An 18311-nucleotide genomic window follows, 5' to 3' on the forward strand; every position below is an offset into this window, starting at 1 on the left:
GGATAAAGCTCTGGCCTTGGAGTCAGGAGGACCTGAGTTCAAGTTCAACCTTAGACACTTGATGCTTACTAGCTGTGTGACCTTGGGCAAGTCACTTAACTCTGACTGCCTCACCAAAAAAAAGAAAAAAAAAGAGAAAGGTCAAAAGAGGTGAGGAACATAAATAAAAGAAGGAGAAATTAATAATTTAAGTAATTTCAATGAACTTGGGACAAAAAGGTACATGGAAGTTTGGGGATAGAGAATGAACCTATGGGAATAGATTAGCATCAAAATAATGTAAGCAAAACTAACCACAGGGGCAAGGCATTGATTTAAAAGAGAAGTGAGATAAAATCGATTCAAAAGAAATAAATGGAGGAAAACACAAGTCTGTCATAACCTTAAATATGAATAGCTTAATCCAAATAAATAAAAGGGATTGGCAGGATAAATAAGAAAGAAAATAAGCCCTCCAAATTTGCTGCATACAAGAAATATGTATGAAAAATAAATATATACATACAGGATGAAAATAAGACTGAAATAAAATTTACTACACAGCAGGTGATTCCAAAAAAGCAGAAGTTGCACTCATGCTATTAGGAGAAGCAAAAATAAAAATTTACCTTAAGAGAGGCAAATAAGAAATTATATTATGCTCAAAGGTATAATAAACAATGAAACAATATCAATACTAAACATACTGCTGAGTCCAGATTAGTGTGAATAATTAATCATGTGAAGTGGTTGCATTTATTCAAATGCATACTTTTTGAAATTAGAATTATGTAAAATATGGTAATTAATTCCAGCCCAATGGAAATATGCAGTGCAAATTTGAATAATGTGACTACTTCACAGGATTCATTATTCACACTAATCAAGACCTAGCTGTATGCACTAAGTGGAATAGCATCTAAATGCATAAGTTAACTGATACGCAAAAAGACATATAATAAGACAATAATTGTAGGAGACTTTATTATTTCTCAGAACTAGATAATCATGGATAAAAAGGAAAGTATAGAACTAAATAAACTATTGAAGAAGTTAGATCTAAAAGACTTGAAAGCATCTTCTGAATGGAACATTAAGGAATATACATATTTGTCAGCTCCATTTTACAAAAATAAGCCACGTACGAGGGCAAAGAGAAATTACACATAAGTATGAAAAAGCAGAAATACTAAACATTTCATTCACAGATCATAAAGTAATAAAAATGTCACACAGAGTATACAAAGAAAACAGAGAGACCTAAATGGATACAATTATGAGTTGGTCAAAGAAAAAAAATAATAGAAAATGTATAAACATGTAAGAGAAATATAATAAGACAACACACCAAAACTTAAAAAGCAAATAGTTCCTATGCTATGCAAATTATTCTCAAAAACACACTATTAAACTTTTGAAAGACAAGTGTTATGACCTAATACTTAAACCAGGGAGGAATAAATTTTTAAAAAGAGAACTAAAGGCCAATATCACTAATGAATATTAATATAATTTTTTAAAAGACTAGCAAAAGGCTACAAAAATATATACAAAAAATTATTCCTTATAAACAAGTTGCATTTATATCAAGGATGTAAGGATGAGTCACAATTAGGAAAACCATCATCATAACTAATCATATTAAAAAATAAAAGACCCTCAAAAGTCATGATTGTGTCAATAGATTCAGAAATAGCTTCTGATAAAGTACAACACTCATGCATTTAAAAACCCTAAAAAGCATGGGCATAACAAGGGCATTTTAAATAAAAATAAAAACTATCTTAGAACCAAAAAAGCATCATTTGCAATGAGAAAACACTAGAAATTTGCCTATTACATACAGGAGTAAAACGAGTAATTCTCCTTTCCTCACTATTATTTGACATAATTCTAGAAGGGCTGACTATAGCAAGGAGAGAAAGAACTTAAAGGCATAGAGGCTGGCAAAAAAGAGAGACAGAGAATATTATTTATTTTTCATGATATTTATTTAGAAAATAATTTTTCTAATTTGGTTAGCCTAAATCAGGTTTATTTAGAAAATCCAAGAGAATCAGCATAGAAACTACCTGCAACAATTAAAACCATCATAGTATCTTAGATCCAGAGCTAGAAGGGATCTCAGATTTAGGGCTGGGGTTAGAGACAAAATGAGAGACAGACAGAATGAGGGTTAGAGTTGGGGTACTGGGTATTTTATTTCATGCACTTAAAAACATTCTTCTGAGAAAAGTCTGCAAGTTTCACCAAACTGCCAAAGGGGTCCATGATACAAAAAAAAAGTTAAGAACCTCTGCTCTGACAACTGGGTCAACCAGAAAAGTAACTGGCCTCTCTTTGAATGGTGTCCTCCATTCTAAATTATGATTTAGCATTTCCATGCTCTCACCACCAGATGGCTCTCTTGCTACCTGCTGTGATAGCTGTCTTCCCTTTGGATCTTGATTAATTTTGGTGGGGATTTTGCTTAAGTTGTGCAATAGTTAGTTTTGTAAAAGCTATGGATACTCACTTCATCAATTCTTTGAGGTTTATCCACCCTTCTTTAGGCTTCTCAGAAACAATTAACTTGGACATCAGAATTGTACACTTTTGGGCAACGGAATCCACTGTCGTAGCAAAAGTATCATTGGTAATAATGCACTTTGCCATGGAAGTTTGTAGCCTATACAGCAGATCATTTTCAGTCAGCTGGGTGGTTCCAGGAATTAAGACAGTGCCTAAGGAAAAGGGAAATGTTTAACTTTTACCTTTTCATATATGTAAGGATACTATAGATTACATACCCCCTTTCTCAACTAGGATTGGTTGTTTTTATCAAGTTCTGGGAACAAGACTTACTTGAACTATTCTGCTGTTGCATAACATGAGATTCCAAACACTTAGACCCTTTTGTCATCATATGATCACAGGATTTAAGAGGTGAAAGGGACCTATTGATTATCTAGATCTTCATTTTACAAATGAAACTGAGGTCCAGAGAAAGGTGAGAAAGGAACCTCTATTTGTAGACTACTGCTTGTATTAGGGGATTAAAGGGATTTTTGATTATAAAGTTCAGGTCTCACCAGATTATAATTACTACAAATATCTTATTAAATGTGAATTATTTAATATAAAAACTGAATGATTGAGACAACATAAAATAGATCCTTACCTGTTTTGTCATTGGTAGATTTTTTTTCCTGTAGCCAAAAAGTTTTAGGATTACATGTTACTTCCAATGAGTTAGTGAATGGCCATGAAGGATTAGTCAAGGGACTGGAAATAGGGTGGTATACAGAAAAGAGTATACTGCAGATCAAGGGATTTAGGTTATCTCTGCCTATCTCTGGCATACAACTCAGCTGAGTGACCTGAGTCAAATCACTTCACTTGGTTTTCTCATTTGTAAATAAGGGGGTTAGCCTAAATCAGGAATCTTAACCTGGGGGGCCAAAAACTCTTAAGAGACCCATGGATAGACTTCTGGGGGTCCATAAACTTGAATGGGGAAAAAAAATCACATCTATTCTCATTAACCTCAAGCTGAAATTTAGCATTTCTTTTAATTGTTTTAAAACTTTCTTCTGAGAAGAGGTCCATTGGCTTCATCAGAAAGCCAAAGGGGTCCATGGCACACAAAAGGCTATTTAAACCTCATCCTAGGTGTGACATTCTATGAAACTCCTTGACAAAGACCTGTGATCTAGGGCTAAAAGCACTATACAGTTAGTCAAAAGGCCCAGCCTCTATTTTTCTGCTCTAACAGATTGTGAGATGCCTTTGGGCATTGGTGCTCAGTAATTACTTACTGAATGAACTTGAAACAAAAAGTTTTTAAAAACTGGTAAATGTTACTTAAAACAAGGGACCAATTGTAATGGAATTTGACCTATAAACAACGAGGAGCTTTATAAGTTCAAATACTAATAGACAGATCTCTCTGTGGGTCAACACTTGATCATGACCTTCTCTCATTTAATATATGTATTTCCAACCATTTTAAGAGTCTTTAATGAAGACTTTCCAAATATATGTTATATAAAAAGCACAAGTCCCCATAGATATTTCATGTTACCCCTAAAGATGATCTTGGCCAATACCTGTGTATAGGGAATAGCTACCAGGAAATTAATTAATAGAACATTAGAGCTGATTAAAAATTAAATTAAAACTAGTTTGGCCTCATTCTTTCATTGAACACACAGGGAAACTAAGGCTCAAAGTCACAAAGCTAGCCCAGTCTTCTTTCCTCATCAGTGTTTCCATTGTGAAGGACAACTCTGTTAGCTTAAGATGACCCTGGACCTTCAGAATTAATATTCAAATATGAGATACACGTGTGTATGCATATGTGCACACATGTATATGTATATATGATTTGTATATATGTATATAAAATTTGAGCATATTACATATTATTGAAAGGTAGCAATTATATTAAATCAGAGATTTCAGTCAAATAAGCAAAAGGTTACAACTGACAACAGAAATGTAAATATTAATTTGGTAGTAGTTATTCCCTATTTATAGACAGTAGGTCAAGGTTGCAATAAGTTTAAAATGTTAAACTTCATATATTTCTTTAGTAGCATCTTTCCAATAAGTTTATAACCTCCTACGGGTGAGGGCAGAGATTGTATTTTTGCATTGTTGCTCTTAGGGGAGGTAGGTGGTACAGTGGATAGAGTGCCAGACCCGGAGTCAGGAAGACTCATCTTCCTGAGTTCAAATCTGACCTCAGATACTTACAAGCTGTGTGACCCTAGGTAAGTCACTTCACCCTGTTTGCCTCAGTTTCTTCATCTATAAAATGAGCTGGAGAGGGAAATGGCAAATCACTCCTGTATCTTTGCCAAGAAAATCCCAAATGAGGTCATAAAGAGTCAAACATGACTGAAAAAAATGACTGAATAACAATTGTTGCCCTTAATACAGTATGTACCTTATACATATCTCTTGATTGATGTGTGATTTATTAAAAATCAAATAACATTAATTTAGAATTTATGAATCATAAAAATTAGGGACTAAATGAATGTATTACCAACCTGTTCGTAGACATGCCACATTTGTTAGCCACCATTCTGGAATTGCAGGTAAAATTACCATTACCCTGTCTCCCTTTTCCAGACCACAGGATTTGGTAAGGACATTGGCCAATTTTTTAGACAAAGATCCCAGCTCCTGAAAGTTCCATCTCACTTCCTCTACATTATCATTTACCCACCAGAAGGCTGGGTTGGATGGTCTCTTTCCAATCTGGTAGACATGAAAGATCATATATACATATTTTATATTTTATATATTTTAAATTAAATGTTTTGTTCAAAATTTAACATTAAACATCAGTAGAAAAATTAAATTTGTTTGCTGACTTGTTTCACTAAAATTCATTTCAATGTACAAAAGTATCTTAAGACTTTTTCAGCCCCTTCAAGTCCCCATCAAGACTCTCTTCATTCAATCTCATTCACTTATGTTCATATGACTCATAGTTAATGTGTACTCCATTATAGGTCTGCTTTTTTGACTATGCATTATTTCAAAAAGGTCTTCCTAGATTTATCTCTATTTCTCATACTTATTCATCTTAATTGCAATATAGTAATCAAATATATAAATCCTATTATTACCTCTAGGATGGGGGAGGTGGGAGCCAGGGCAATTTTATATAATTCAGCTATGAGAATCTTTGAACAGATGGCCATTGTGGGGGGGGGGGGGTTAATAATACTGATAGTGTATGTTCCCAATGATGGAATCATTTGGTCAAAAGGTATGACCATTTTTATTAACTTTTATTGTGCACTGACAGATTGTCCTTCCAAAAATTTCTACAAGTTTAAAATTCTACCAACAATGAATCAATGTACTTATTCCTCCACAACCTCACCAACACTGGGTTTCTTTTCTTTTCTTTTCTTCTTGAGGCAATTGGAGTTAAGTGACTTGCCGAGGGTCACACAGCTAGGAAGTGTCTCAATCAAATCCTCCTGACTTCAGGCCAGTGCTCTGGCCACTGCGCCCTTCCAACACTGGTTTCATTGCTCTTGATGATTTGCCAATTTGATGGGTGGGAAGTAATATATTAAAGTTGTTTTAATTTTTGTCTCTTTGATTATTAGTGAAGGCAAACATTTTTTCAAGCAATTATTTACAGTTTTTGTTTCCTCTTTTGAAAATGATGCAATCAAACTTTGAAATCATTGCAATGTAATTACAAAAGACCAGCGATGAATCATGCTACTGACCTTCTGACAGAGATGATGAACTCAAGGTACAGAATAAGACATACATTTTTGAACATGGTCAACATTAGAATTTGTTTTGACTGACTACATTTCTGATACAAGGATCTTATTTCCATTTCCTTCAATTAAGGGGAGGCAGGGAGAACTGGGAGAGAAAGGAGGGTTAGTTATGGGGTTACCAAAATGAAAAAAGAAGTTAAAAAAAAAGATGGACATTTGAGCCTTCTAAAAAATACATAGAAGAGAACAGAATGAAAGTCAATAGGAAACACATACAAGCAGGGCAGCTTTGAAACTAACCTGTTAAATTGATTATATGCTTAATGAGAAAGATCAGCTGTTCATAGTATAGATTTGCAGTTATGTGTAAAAAACAAACAAAAAAAAGAAAATGATCTGTTCATATCCTTAGACCTGTGGCTTTTAAGTATTTATTCATATTTCAGATGGCAAGTTTTTATTTGTCATATTTGCCATAAGCACTTTTTCTCAATCTTTTTTTCTTTTGATTTCCATTACATTGTTTTTATTATATGGAAAAATTTCATTTTAATGCAGTTACGCACATCTATCTTGCCTTCAAAATTCCTCCTGTTAACTGTATAAAAAAACTAATCTTCCCTCAATTGTGATAAATATTTCATCTCATTTTCTTCCATCCAAATGATTATGTATTTGAAGGCTATTCTATTTCAACTTAACTTAAAAAATGTCCAAACAAGAAACTGCATATTTGGAATATTCTTTGAATTATGAGAAAATCTTCATCTTTGAGTTCAATATCCATGACAATCATCTCTCTTGGCCTGTTGAATCTTCCATTTCCTATGTTTCTTGCCTGTTGCCTGTTCTCTTCTTTCTCATAAAGCCCAAACTTTGTTTTTCCCACTTCTGACTCTATCCCTTCATTTCTACCATTCTTGATGGTTAGGGCAAGCATCTATTTTATAGCCACCACACTTCCTTCTTCCTAAAAATACAAAGAGCAAAATCTACCTCAAATCCCACTTCTTCCTGATCAAGAAGTAGCATGTAGAAGCACAATAGGCTTTACTCACACCTTCAAAAACAAAAATAAGCCTAAGAAAGTTAAATAGTTTGTAATTTTTATCCCCTATGGGAAGGCATTATGCAGATGGGCTCCCACTTGAACAAAACTGAGGGAACATAAAAATCATATTCAAATTTTGAAAAATGGAAACCTATTGCTAGAGTTTACAGAAATACTTTCAGTGCCCCTCTAGAATATACTCTCTTCGCCAAACTCTCATTCAGAGGTTGGGTCCCCTGAGAGACAACTAGCCAGATTCAAGTTACTCTTTGGGTCTGCTATCCTAAAACTATAGCTGGTGAGGCCCCACCATTGTGCTTACCTTTTGATTCAGCCAAAAGACAATTAGTCAAAGCAAAGGCATTAACTGTAACTGCAAAACATCTCCCCAATAAAACTGGGGCATACTTTCATACTACTATACCCAAAGTTAGTGGAATGAGGAACAAATAAAGTTCACAAAGGGAGAGGCACACATAAGGAACACATGTGGCCAAGGCAGCTTACACCCTTGGCACTAGAGAAGTCTCCATTGTCTTCTCATAGTGTATTTGCCCTATTCCTCTTGAGGTGAAGCATTTCTGCTGAACTCAGTTGATCAGATTTCCCTGATGAACTTCTTTCCCTTTGTCTACCTATAACATACTGCATGTATGTTGTAAAGCTAATTATGTAAAGCTCGGTATATACTGAATTTGAAGATAATAAATTGGGCACAGGGATGTACATGTTTAAAAGAGAATGTTTCTAATCCAATGGAACTTAAGAGGGAAAAAACCCATTACAATTCTTTTCTCCTTTTAAAACCAGACTTCTTAAAGCCCTTTCTGATAGAATGGTACGATTATTCTAGGAATGTTTCTATGGGCCATATTCAGGGCCATGAAAACAGTATACTTAAATAATATTCCTCTTTGTTAGCACTTATTTCCCCTCCCCCTACAAGTGTGTAATTTTATATTTGAATCAGTAACTGAATAAAGTCATAGATATTAGTGCAACTCGTAATAGATTTTAAAAATTAAGGAGACTAACATTTCTCTAATACATTTGTCAAGACTTTGTTTTATTCTGCACCTTTGAGGGAAAAGTTACCAAAGGGGAGAGGGAATCCTCTATCTGTGTACATGCAGTATGAGCTGCAATAGCCATTTGTCTTTGTTACTTGTTACTGGTTTGTTAAGGTATTTTAATATCCATTTGAATTTTTGTCTGATTAAAATGGACATAGTGGATAGAGATGCTGGACCTGGAGTCAGGAAGACTCATCTTCCTGAGTTCAAATCTGGCCTCAGATACTTATTAGCTATGTGACCCTGGGCTAGTCACTTCACCCTCTTGGCCTTGATTTCCTCATCTGTAAAATGAGCTGGAGAAGGAAATGGCAACCCACTCCAGTATCTTTGCCAAGAAAACCCTAAATGGGGTCACAAAGAGTTGGACATGACTGAAAAATAACTGAACAATAAAAATTGTACAAAATGAATGGAAATAACTCTGTTCGGTTCTTTGCTTGAAAGACGAAGAACATACAATAAAGTACAGCTTTGGCATTTGTTACACAGAATTATTTCCTATACAGTAGATTATATCTTTTTTGGGGGGGGAGTCTAGACCTATGATTTAATTATTTCACAAGCAACTGTTCTGTAATATATAGTGTTAGAGAATTGCCTAGAACATTAAGAAGTTAAATGACATGTCTAGGGACACATTATCAGTATATTTCAGAAGGGGGATCTGAACCTAGGTCATCTTAACTCTAAGGCAAGCTTTCTATCTATTTTGCAATGGAATTTTTCTAATAATAATATTTGATATTTATATTGCTTTTTAAAGTTTGCAAAGCACTTCATATACGTGCTCTCGATCAAACTAATCCTGGGAGGTGGGCACTCTGTTATTATTATCCTTATTTTACAGATAAAGAGAGGCTTAGAGAGGTTGGATGATTTGCATATAGCCATATAATTAAAGTGGTATTTATACCCAGATGTTTTCTAACTACAAGACAAAGTGTTAGTGCCACCTTTTCTGGGAAGCCTTCCTGGACCACTCTAAACTCTTGATATTTCCCTTCTCTGAGATCTCATTGTAGCATACTCTTTAATATTTTGCTAAGTCTTCCCTTGTTCTCATAGTCTATCATATGCCTTAGTCTTGTCTTCTCAACTGAATTATCAGTCTATTGAAGGCATGAAGCATGCCTTATACTTCCCTTATATTTCCCAATAACACTTAGTCCAGTTGTGTGCAAAAGACACTCAATACACACTTGTTTGGATTGTTAATACTTAGCATCCAAATTGCTTAGCCTCACTATCTATTTTTACCTAAAACAATATCAAAGAAAGACATACAAGAACCATTTTACCATAATTATTCACATCCTTCCCTCCATCCCAGGGGTACCATACCTTCTCCATCTTGGCCCAATGATCCAAAACATCTTTAGCAAAGTTGAAATACTCCGGTACCTCTATTTTGAAATCTCGTTTAACAGATTCATAGTTTGAAAAGTTCTGAGGGGCTGGTACTCTGTAATCTTTGTGGAATGCTCTCACGGACACCTTGAGGATCTTCAGCAATTGGGAGCACTGCATTCTGAGCAAAATGTTAATGGAGACAAGAGATGGTATCAGTCCAATTGAGCGACTTCGTATTTAGGACGTCTCTGATGAGGAATCTGAATCTATCTATCTGAAAAGACAAACAATGCAATCAACATTCACTGCTGGCCTGAGGACAATGAGACCCCCAAAATAGCTGTTACTGATCTGATGAATTGCTGGAGAACGAAATGGCAAACCATTCCAATGTCTTTGCTAAGAAAACCCAAATGGGGTCAATTGGACACACTGAAGTGACTTAACAACAAAAACATTCTACAATAGCTTTTACTTTCAATATGAGGAAAGGTCTGAGACTAGCTATAAAGTAATCACGGTAGTTTTCCCATGTGGATTTAAAAAACCGTTTACCAATGTTGTAAAAACTTTCAATGATAGATAACCTACAAATAAAGAATCTGAGAACAGCCCAACATGTAATTATGATTGTTATTAAGTATTTATATGTAGCTACAATTGATTATAAAGATTTTATGGTTTCATAAGCAACAAAGTAAGAATATATCTCAAGGTTTTCACATTCAGGTTAGTAACCTACACTACTTTCCAGGGCAGGCTTGGGCATGTTCATCTTTGATTGAATTTACCTGAGAGTTAATAATGATAGAGCTGTGAAACTATTCTTAAAACTCTTAAGAACTTAATAGGAAAATCCCCAAAGGAGGATTAGGTCCTTAATGATTCAGGGGGAAGAGTAGAAAGTATTTGTCACTACCCTTTTCCCAGCAATACCACTACTAGGTCTATATACCAAAGAAATCATAAAAAAAAAAAAGGTAAAGTGACCTACATGTACAAAAATATTTATAGCAGCTCTTTTTGTGGTAGCAAAGAATTGGAAATTGAGTGGATGTCAATCAATTGGGGGATGGATGAATAAGTTGTGGTATATAATTGTGATGGAATACTATTGTGCTATAAGAAATGATGAGCAGATGGATTTCAGAAAAACCTGGGAAGACTTACATGAACTGATGCAAAGTGAAGTGAGTAGAACCAGGAGAATATTGTACACACAGTGTCACCAACACTGTGTGACAATCAACTATGAATGACTTAGCTCATCTCAGCATTATGATGATCCAAGACAACTTGAAAGTACTTATAATGGAAAATGCTATCTATATCCATAGAAAGAACTGATGTAGTCTGAATGCAGATCGAAGCATACTATTTTTACTTTATTTTTTTCGTGTTTTTTTTTCTTTTGGCTTGTTTCTTTTTTTCACACCATGACTAATATGGAAGTATGTTTTACATGATTGCACATGTATAACCTGTATCATATTGCTTACTGTCTTAGGGAGGGAGGAGGCAAGGGGAGGAAGGGGAGAATTTAGGACTCAAATTTTTTTTAAAAAAAGAATGTTAAAAATTGTTCTTATAGGTAATTGGAAAAAAATATTTAAAAAGAAAAAAAAGAAATCATTTGTAACTTATTTTGCCTAAGTTGTAAATGTGACCCTAAAAAATAGAATTTTGAGTGCCTTTTAATGAATAATAGTAATCATAAAAATATTATCACAAGCATTTATATAGTGCTTTAAGGTTTGCAAAGTGTTTGGTCTATGCTGTTTCACTTGGTCTTCACAACTCTGTGACACAAGTGTTAATTAACAATGTCAGTTCATGCTTACATAGGATGTTAAGATTTATAAAGTAGTTTTCATACAACCACGGACCACTAAGTATCACAGTGGATAGAGCACTGGGCCTGGCGTCAGGAAGACCTAGTTTAAATCTGGCCTCAGACACTTACTAGCTGTATGACCCTTGGCAAGTCACTTAACCCTGTTTGCCTCAGTTTCCTCATCTATAAAATGGCCCAGAGAAGGAAATGGCAAACCACTCCAGTGTCGTTGCCAAGAAAACCCCAAATGGGGTCATGAAGAATTGGACATGGCTGAAACAGCTGAAAAACAACAACACATTTCACATAACCACTCTGTACTACATCGACTCTGGTATTTGCACAATGTTAAAAATAACCATGCAACTGGCTGTATAATAACAAGTCTAGCTAATTAACAAGTTGTTTGATTTCTTACTATAATAAATGTTTGGATATCGTGGAAACAGTATGGTAGAGTGGAAATAGCACCAACTGTGGAATCAGAGGACCTGGATTCAAATCCTGCCTCTAAGACTTTCCCACCAGTACAAGTACCAAGTTTCTTCATCTTGCACCAGACAGTTTCTAAAGTCCCTTCTAGCCCTGACCTATAATTGTGTGGGAAAAACAAAGTTTGTGACAGAAAACCAAAGTTCTAATCTTGTTTTCTTTACTGATTTTCTGAGTGGTGTAATAAATCAATGAGCCATAGGTTCTCCCAAGGTAAAATGAAGGTAATAATAATAATAATAACAGCTAGCTTTTTTGTAGCACTTTAAGGTATGCAAAGGGCTTTCCATGTGCTAACTAATTTGATCATAACAACAACAAAGGAGGTAGATGCTATAATTAATCTCCATTTTACGGATGAGGAAACTGAGGTAAACAGAAGTTAATGACTTGCCCAGCATCACTCAGTTAGGGAGTATCTGAGGCAGGATCCAAACTTGGGTTTTCATGATTTCAAGTCCTTCGTTTTATGAAAACATAGAAATTAATATTACCTTAATATTTTTACTGTGTTGATTTTACAATGTAATTGATTTTATGTTTATTGATTTTTATAGTGGTGAGCATCTGCCTGAACTCACCCTGCTCAAAAATACAATCTTTCCCAGGCAGAACTGGTGTAAAGATGTGGGTGAAAAGGAGCGTTGCTATAAGTCTTGCAACTAGCCCTTGGGACATGTTTGCTAACCAGTTTAACCTGGGACTTCAGTTTGTTTTCATTAAACATCAACTAGTTTAAGCTGGAGTCCCTCCAAGCTATCGGGGGTGGTTTGATCTCCCCCAAGGGAACCACTAAGTGGATGGTTCAGATGTTCTAGCCAAGAGGTCTTCAACGCCCATAAAACAATGAATATTCCCTAATTGATAGAGAGCAGTGTGATCAGCCTCACCAGGCCAGTCCACTTTCCCTAGATGTAGTCATTCATAAGATCTAAGCCCCTCCCTTCCTACTTCCTTTCTCCTCAGGTAGCTGACCGTATGAGAGGGCCAGAATGACCCACTTTGTTAATAGTTACATGCATTATTGTTAATAAACCAATTCTGCTTGGAGAAACATACCTCAGTTTCCCCTTGTTTCATTTTACTTGCCACAGTTCCATGCCACCTGGTTGCCTGGACATATTAATACTGTATAACTGGTTGTTGTTATTCAGTCATTTCAATCATGTCTGACTCTTCATGATCCCATTTGGGGTTTTCTTGGCAAAAATACTGGAGTGGTTTGTCATTTCTTTCTCCAACTCATTTTACAGATGAGGAAACTGAGGCAAACAGGGTAAAGTGACTCACCCAAGGTCACACAGCTAGTAAGTATCTGAGGCAGGATTTCAGGGCTGGAGCTCTATCTACTGTGCCACTAATTGGAGGTTCATGATAATGCTGCCATCAATTCTCTTCTTTGGGATCATCTTGAAGATAAGAGCATATTATAAAAATGTCATGTTGTTGTTGAAAAGGGGGCAGTAGGCCAAATAAGTGTGGGAACCTCTGTTCTAAAGCATAGGTCAAACTATGTCACTACCCTCCTTCACAAATTATAGTAATTCGTTACCTCTAGGATCAATTGTTAACTCCCCTGTTTGCCATTTAATGCCCTTTACAACCTAGTCTGAAGCCACCCTTCCAGCCTTATTACACATTATTCCTCTTCACACACACATTGGTCCAGCCTTTGTGGTGTCATACTCAACTCCAACTCCTCTCTCTGAATCTTTGTACTGAAGGCAGCCAGGTGGCTCTCAGGTGATAGAGCACTGGGCCTGGAGTCAGGAAGACCTGAGGCTGGATTTACTAACTGTATGACCCTGGGCAAACCATTTAACCTCTGTTTGCCTTAATCTACTGGAGAAGGAAATGGCAAATCACTCCAGTATCCCCCATATGGGGATGTGACTGAAACAACCTAACAACAAAAACAATGGATACTAAATAAAGTTAAAAACAAACAACACACAGAGTAGCTAAACTCCAGTTAACTTGGGAGGGGAGTGCACTAGCAGTTGGGAGGGAGTCAGGAAAGATGTCATGGAGAGATGGTGCTTAAGCTTCATCTTGATGATAGAGATGAGGCTCTATTAGGGGAAGGTAAGAAGGGAGTATATTCGAGGCAAGTCCAATCAGTTGCTTAGTCCTATTTATTCTACCCTTGCCAACATATCTTACATTAATCTCCTCCTTTTCATTTTTATTGCCATTATCTTAATGTAGGTGCTGGCTTCTTGCCTGTACTACTGCAAGAGTCGCCAAACTAGTAACATGGCTTACAGTTTCTTCCCCCGACAATCCAATTTTATATATCACGTGCATCTTAATCTTATCTATTTAGGGATCTGATCATGACATTCCACCAATTAAACCCTTTCATGGCCTTCTTAATAAAGCCCAAATTCCTTAGCTTGGAATCCAAGGTTTCCACAATTAAGGTTCAATCTTCTCTTATCCTACCATCCTGTACGTTCTTCTCTGAAATATAGTCCAGTGGTCTCCAAAGTGGCGGGCTGTGGTTTGACATGTAAAGATAACCCAACTGGATGGTAAGAGAGGTCACATTCAGGGTTGTTCTGGAGCCAGCTTGGACCTACTTGTGAGATAACTGTTAAATGTTCAGTGTCAGCATTTTATACCTCATACTACAAATCCAGGAGGTAAAAAGGGAGAGTATTCCAGGTAAGTCCAATCAGTTGCTTGATTTATTTTTTTTTGTTGATTGTCTGAACTTTAAAAAATGTTAATAAGATAAACTTCTTTTCCCCCCAGAGAGCTGGTTGTTAAACATTTACCAGTATATCACTGCTCATCCCACAATCTCCTCGATAGCCAACTGCAGGGCTTATCTCTAACACAACCCTATTACCCCTTCACCCATCATGGCCTGACACTTGCCCACTTGAGTCCCTCCTGCTGCTGGCCTCCTGTGGCTGGGCAAGCTCCCAGCATCTCTCATGCTCTACTAGACTCTTTAGGTGATGACCACCTTAACTTGGACACCTACAGTCAATTCACTCCCCTCCCAAGCACACCTACATCCTGTCACCCAGATTACTTCCTGGCTAAAGTAGGTACCCCTCACCAGGGCAGTAGTCAGTGAGTAACAGTGCCACCCCTTCCTTTTAATTTTAGGTGGGATAAGTGAATTGCACAGGGTGGGCAGGAGAGGATGGGTTTCAATCTGTACTGCTGAACTCATTATATTATCTTTCCCCCAAAATCTATCCCTGTCATGAACTCCTCCATTTTTACATAGGCCACCATCATCCTTCCAGTCACCCAGGGTCAAAAACTTGATTTCAATCAGGACTCATAATACATTCAGTCAGTTGCCCAATCTTGTCATTGCTACCTCCACAATACTCTTACATCTGTCCTCTTCTCTCTGCTTACATGGCCTAGTTCAGATTCTCATCATCTTTTACCTAGTCTACTGAAATGGCCTCTTAATTGATCTTGCCTAAAGCCTCTTCTCAGTCCAAACTGCTGACAAAGTGATTTTCCTATCACCACCACCCCACCAAATGTCTCTTCAAGTCATTCTTAACCTTTTTTTGTATCATAGACCACTTTAGTGGTCTGGTGAAAACTATGAATCCCTCTCAGGCTAATGTTTTCAAACGCATAAAATACATAGGATTACAGAGGAAAACAATTATTCTGAGATAGTTATTAAAATATTTTTAAAAATCACAGACCCCAAGTTAAGAACACCTAATGATTCTAGGATCAAATATTACTATTTTTTAGAATCTAATCCTTTTTAAATTTCTATTTTTATGTAAGACAGTACATAGAAATCATTAGTACAGTGACATACACACACACATAAGTTACAAATTAAACAATCTAGTTAACTAGACCACTGTCTTCCATAACTATTTCTCTTTGCTTACATTCCATTCATTTAGAATGCCTCTGCTCCTATATCCCCAAAGACAAGCCTTTTGAAACACTACCCACCTTTCAGGATTCTGTTCATATGCCACCTCCTTACTGAAAACCTTCCTCAATCCTTCCGGTTGGAAATGACCTTTACTTCAGCAGATTTAAATGGCTTGTGCAATTCTTATGTAACACCCTCATACAGGTGTTGAGAAAGCACAACTTTATTAAACTGTAAAGAAATATTTAATTCAACAACAAGCACATCTACTTTCCACCTGCTTTGTTACAGTACTACACTACAAATTACAGTTATCTGAGGACATGTTTTATTTCCAACTAAATTAATTTCTTTGAAGTAGATGGGTGGGAAATTATTTTATTTAGTCTTTGTATTGCCCTCAGAAATAATAAAGAAAGCATCTGCCTTGAAGTCTGGAAGACCTACGTTCAAGTCTTGGCTCTTATATAGGCAGGTTCTGTACCCCTGGGTAAGTCACTTAACTTTTCAGTGCTCTCCAAGCAACCCCCTAAAACTCATGCTCTGCCTTGGTAGAGGGAATTTCCTCAGTGGGAATCCGCTATACCAATGAAGTCGCAGGTCCAGCCTCTCCCTTCTCCCCAATCTCTGGAAATGCCTAGAATGTTAGTTTGAATGTAGTAGGAGCTTAATAAATGTTTGTTGAATGTTGAGTGTTTTGGGGCCATGTGAGAAGGTAATGGGAAACACAGATATTTGGTGGAAGGATGATTCAGACAGTTTTCCATTCTATTAATGAAAGCACCTCAATGCATTTTCAGCCTTCATCGCAATGCTCTGATTCTACATAGCAAAAAATATGTAAAAGATCTGTGATTTTGTCACAGGGAATTCCTTCTACCCAGGAAGATAACAGGATTGCTAGGAACCCTTCCAGCTCTAAGTCTCTGACCCCAATTTTATATGATTTAGTATCAGTCAATTCACAAGCATTTATGAAAAGTATATTAAATGTCAGGCACTGTGCTAGCCACAAGGAATACTATACAAAAGCAAGACATACCCTTCAAAGGGCTTACATTCTGTTAAGAGTGCAAATAGTAAATTAAAAAAATGAATACAGGGGCAGGTAGATAGCCAGTGGATAGAGCACTGGCTCTGAAGTCAGGAGGACCTGAGTTCAAATGTGGCCTCAGGTCAAACACTTGATACTTACTAGCTGTGTGACCCTGGGCAAGTCACTTAACCCCAACTGCCTAGCAAAAAGAAAAAAAAAATACAAAGTGATTTCAGAGGCCAGGAGCAACTAATGTGGAAAAGTCAGGTGAGACCTCCAAAAGGAGATGGCACTTAGGCTGAGCTTTGGAGGAAGCTCAGGGTTCACAAGGCAGAGATAATGAAAGAGCATTCCAGGACTGGAGGAGAACAGTGTGCAAAACTATGAAGGTGTGAAATGTAATGATCAGTTTGCTGTAGCACTGAGTATTCAAAGGAGAGTAATTTATAACCAGCCTAACTGGCTGAAGCCAGATTTAAAGGGCTTTAAATAAATGCCTGAGGAGGGAAGCTATGGTAGAGAAAGCACTGGGCTTGGAATCAGGAAGACTCATTTTCCACAGTTCAAATCCAGTCTCAAACACTTACTAGCTGTGTGACCCTAGGCAAATCACCTAATCCTGATTGCCTCAGTTTCCTTATCTGTAAAATGAGCTGGAGAACGAAATGGCAAACCACTCCTGAGGAGTTTATATTTTATTCTAGAGGAAACAGGGAACCACTGCTGTTTCTTGAGCAGGGGGACAACGAAGTATGACCTGTGCTGGTGGGGCTGCCTGAGGTACATAATTGCGCTCCACAATTTGGGGCGAGGGGACCTGATAACCTATTCCTCAGTCAGGAAGGAATAGGTTCATTAGGCGGTTCATTACCAACCACCACACAAGTGTCAACTTCTCTGGTCCAGAAAATGAGAGGGGGTTGGATCAAAGGACCTCTCAGATCCCTTCCAGCTCCACAACCATAAAGGTTACAAAACCAGTCACATGGCAGAGCCAGCAGTGGAATCCAAGGCTTTTGTTTCTCAGGGTTGTCTCCCCGCTGGAGCTGCAAGAAATGGGAAGTGGGATGGCTTGAGCATCATTTCCCTGAGGTGAGAAGGAAGTGGGACGGTTTAACCACAAGCAGTGAGCGAAAACGACCTTCTTCCTGGTAAGGGAATGATCACTAAGTCCAGCTTCACGAGCACCGGTCACGCCCTACCCCCTCACCCCTCCCACCCCCTCAACTCCCCATTACCCCCCCACCCCACCCCACCCCACCCCACCCCGTCACACCTGGAAAGGGTAGGACAAAGAACAAATCCCAAAGGTACAGAGGAGAGTGTAAGGAACCTCACTATCCAATCAAACAGCCGAACTCTGCCTGTTGTGAACACCTA

At 37.1% G+C, this 18311-nt stretch overlaps 1 protein-coding gene across 5 annotated transcripts in view; it reads right to left on the reverse strand.

The window, feature by feature from the left end:
- Positions 1-18290, reverse strand: part of LOC114052282 (acyl-coenzyme A synthetase ACSM3, mitochondrial-like) — a 31799-nt gene extending 13509 nt beyond the window's left edge. The window contains exons 1-4 of one of the 5 annotated variants that reach the window (XM_027874823.1): positions 18208-18290; positions 9687-9969; positions 5016-5226; positions 2495-2702 (exon numbers count right to left, since the gene is read on the reverse strand). In XM_027874823.1, coding sequence (XP_027730624.1) covers positions 2495-2702; positions 5016-5226; positions 9687-9872 — 605 coding nt within the window. In that variant the 5' untranslated portion in view covers positions 9873-9969; positions 18208-18290. Of the gene's footprint in view, positions 1-2494; positions 2703-5015; positions 5227-9686; positions 9970-15972; positions 16045-18207 lie in introns of those variants that run through there. The other 4 variants (XM_027874825.1, XM_027874822.1, XM_027874826.1 and 1 more) reach the window with 4 other exon arrangements.
- Positions 18291-18311: the final 21 nt, after the last annotated feature.

The sequence above is a fragment of the Vombatus ursinus genome, unplaced genomic scaffold, assembly GCF_900497805.2.
Source record: "Vombatus ursinus unplaced genomic scaffold, bare-nosed wombat genome assembly UNPS02014807.1, whole genome shotgun sequence".
NCBI classification, from domain to species: Eukaryota; Metazoa; Chordata; class Mammalia; order Diprotodontia; family Vombatidae; genus Vombatus; species Vombatus ursinus.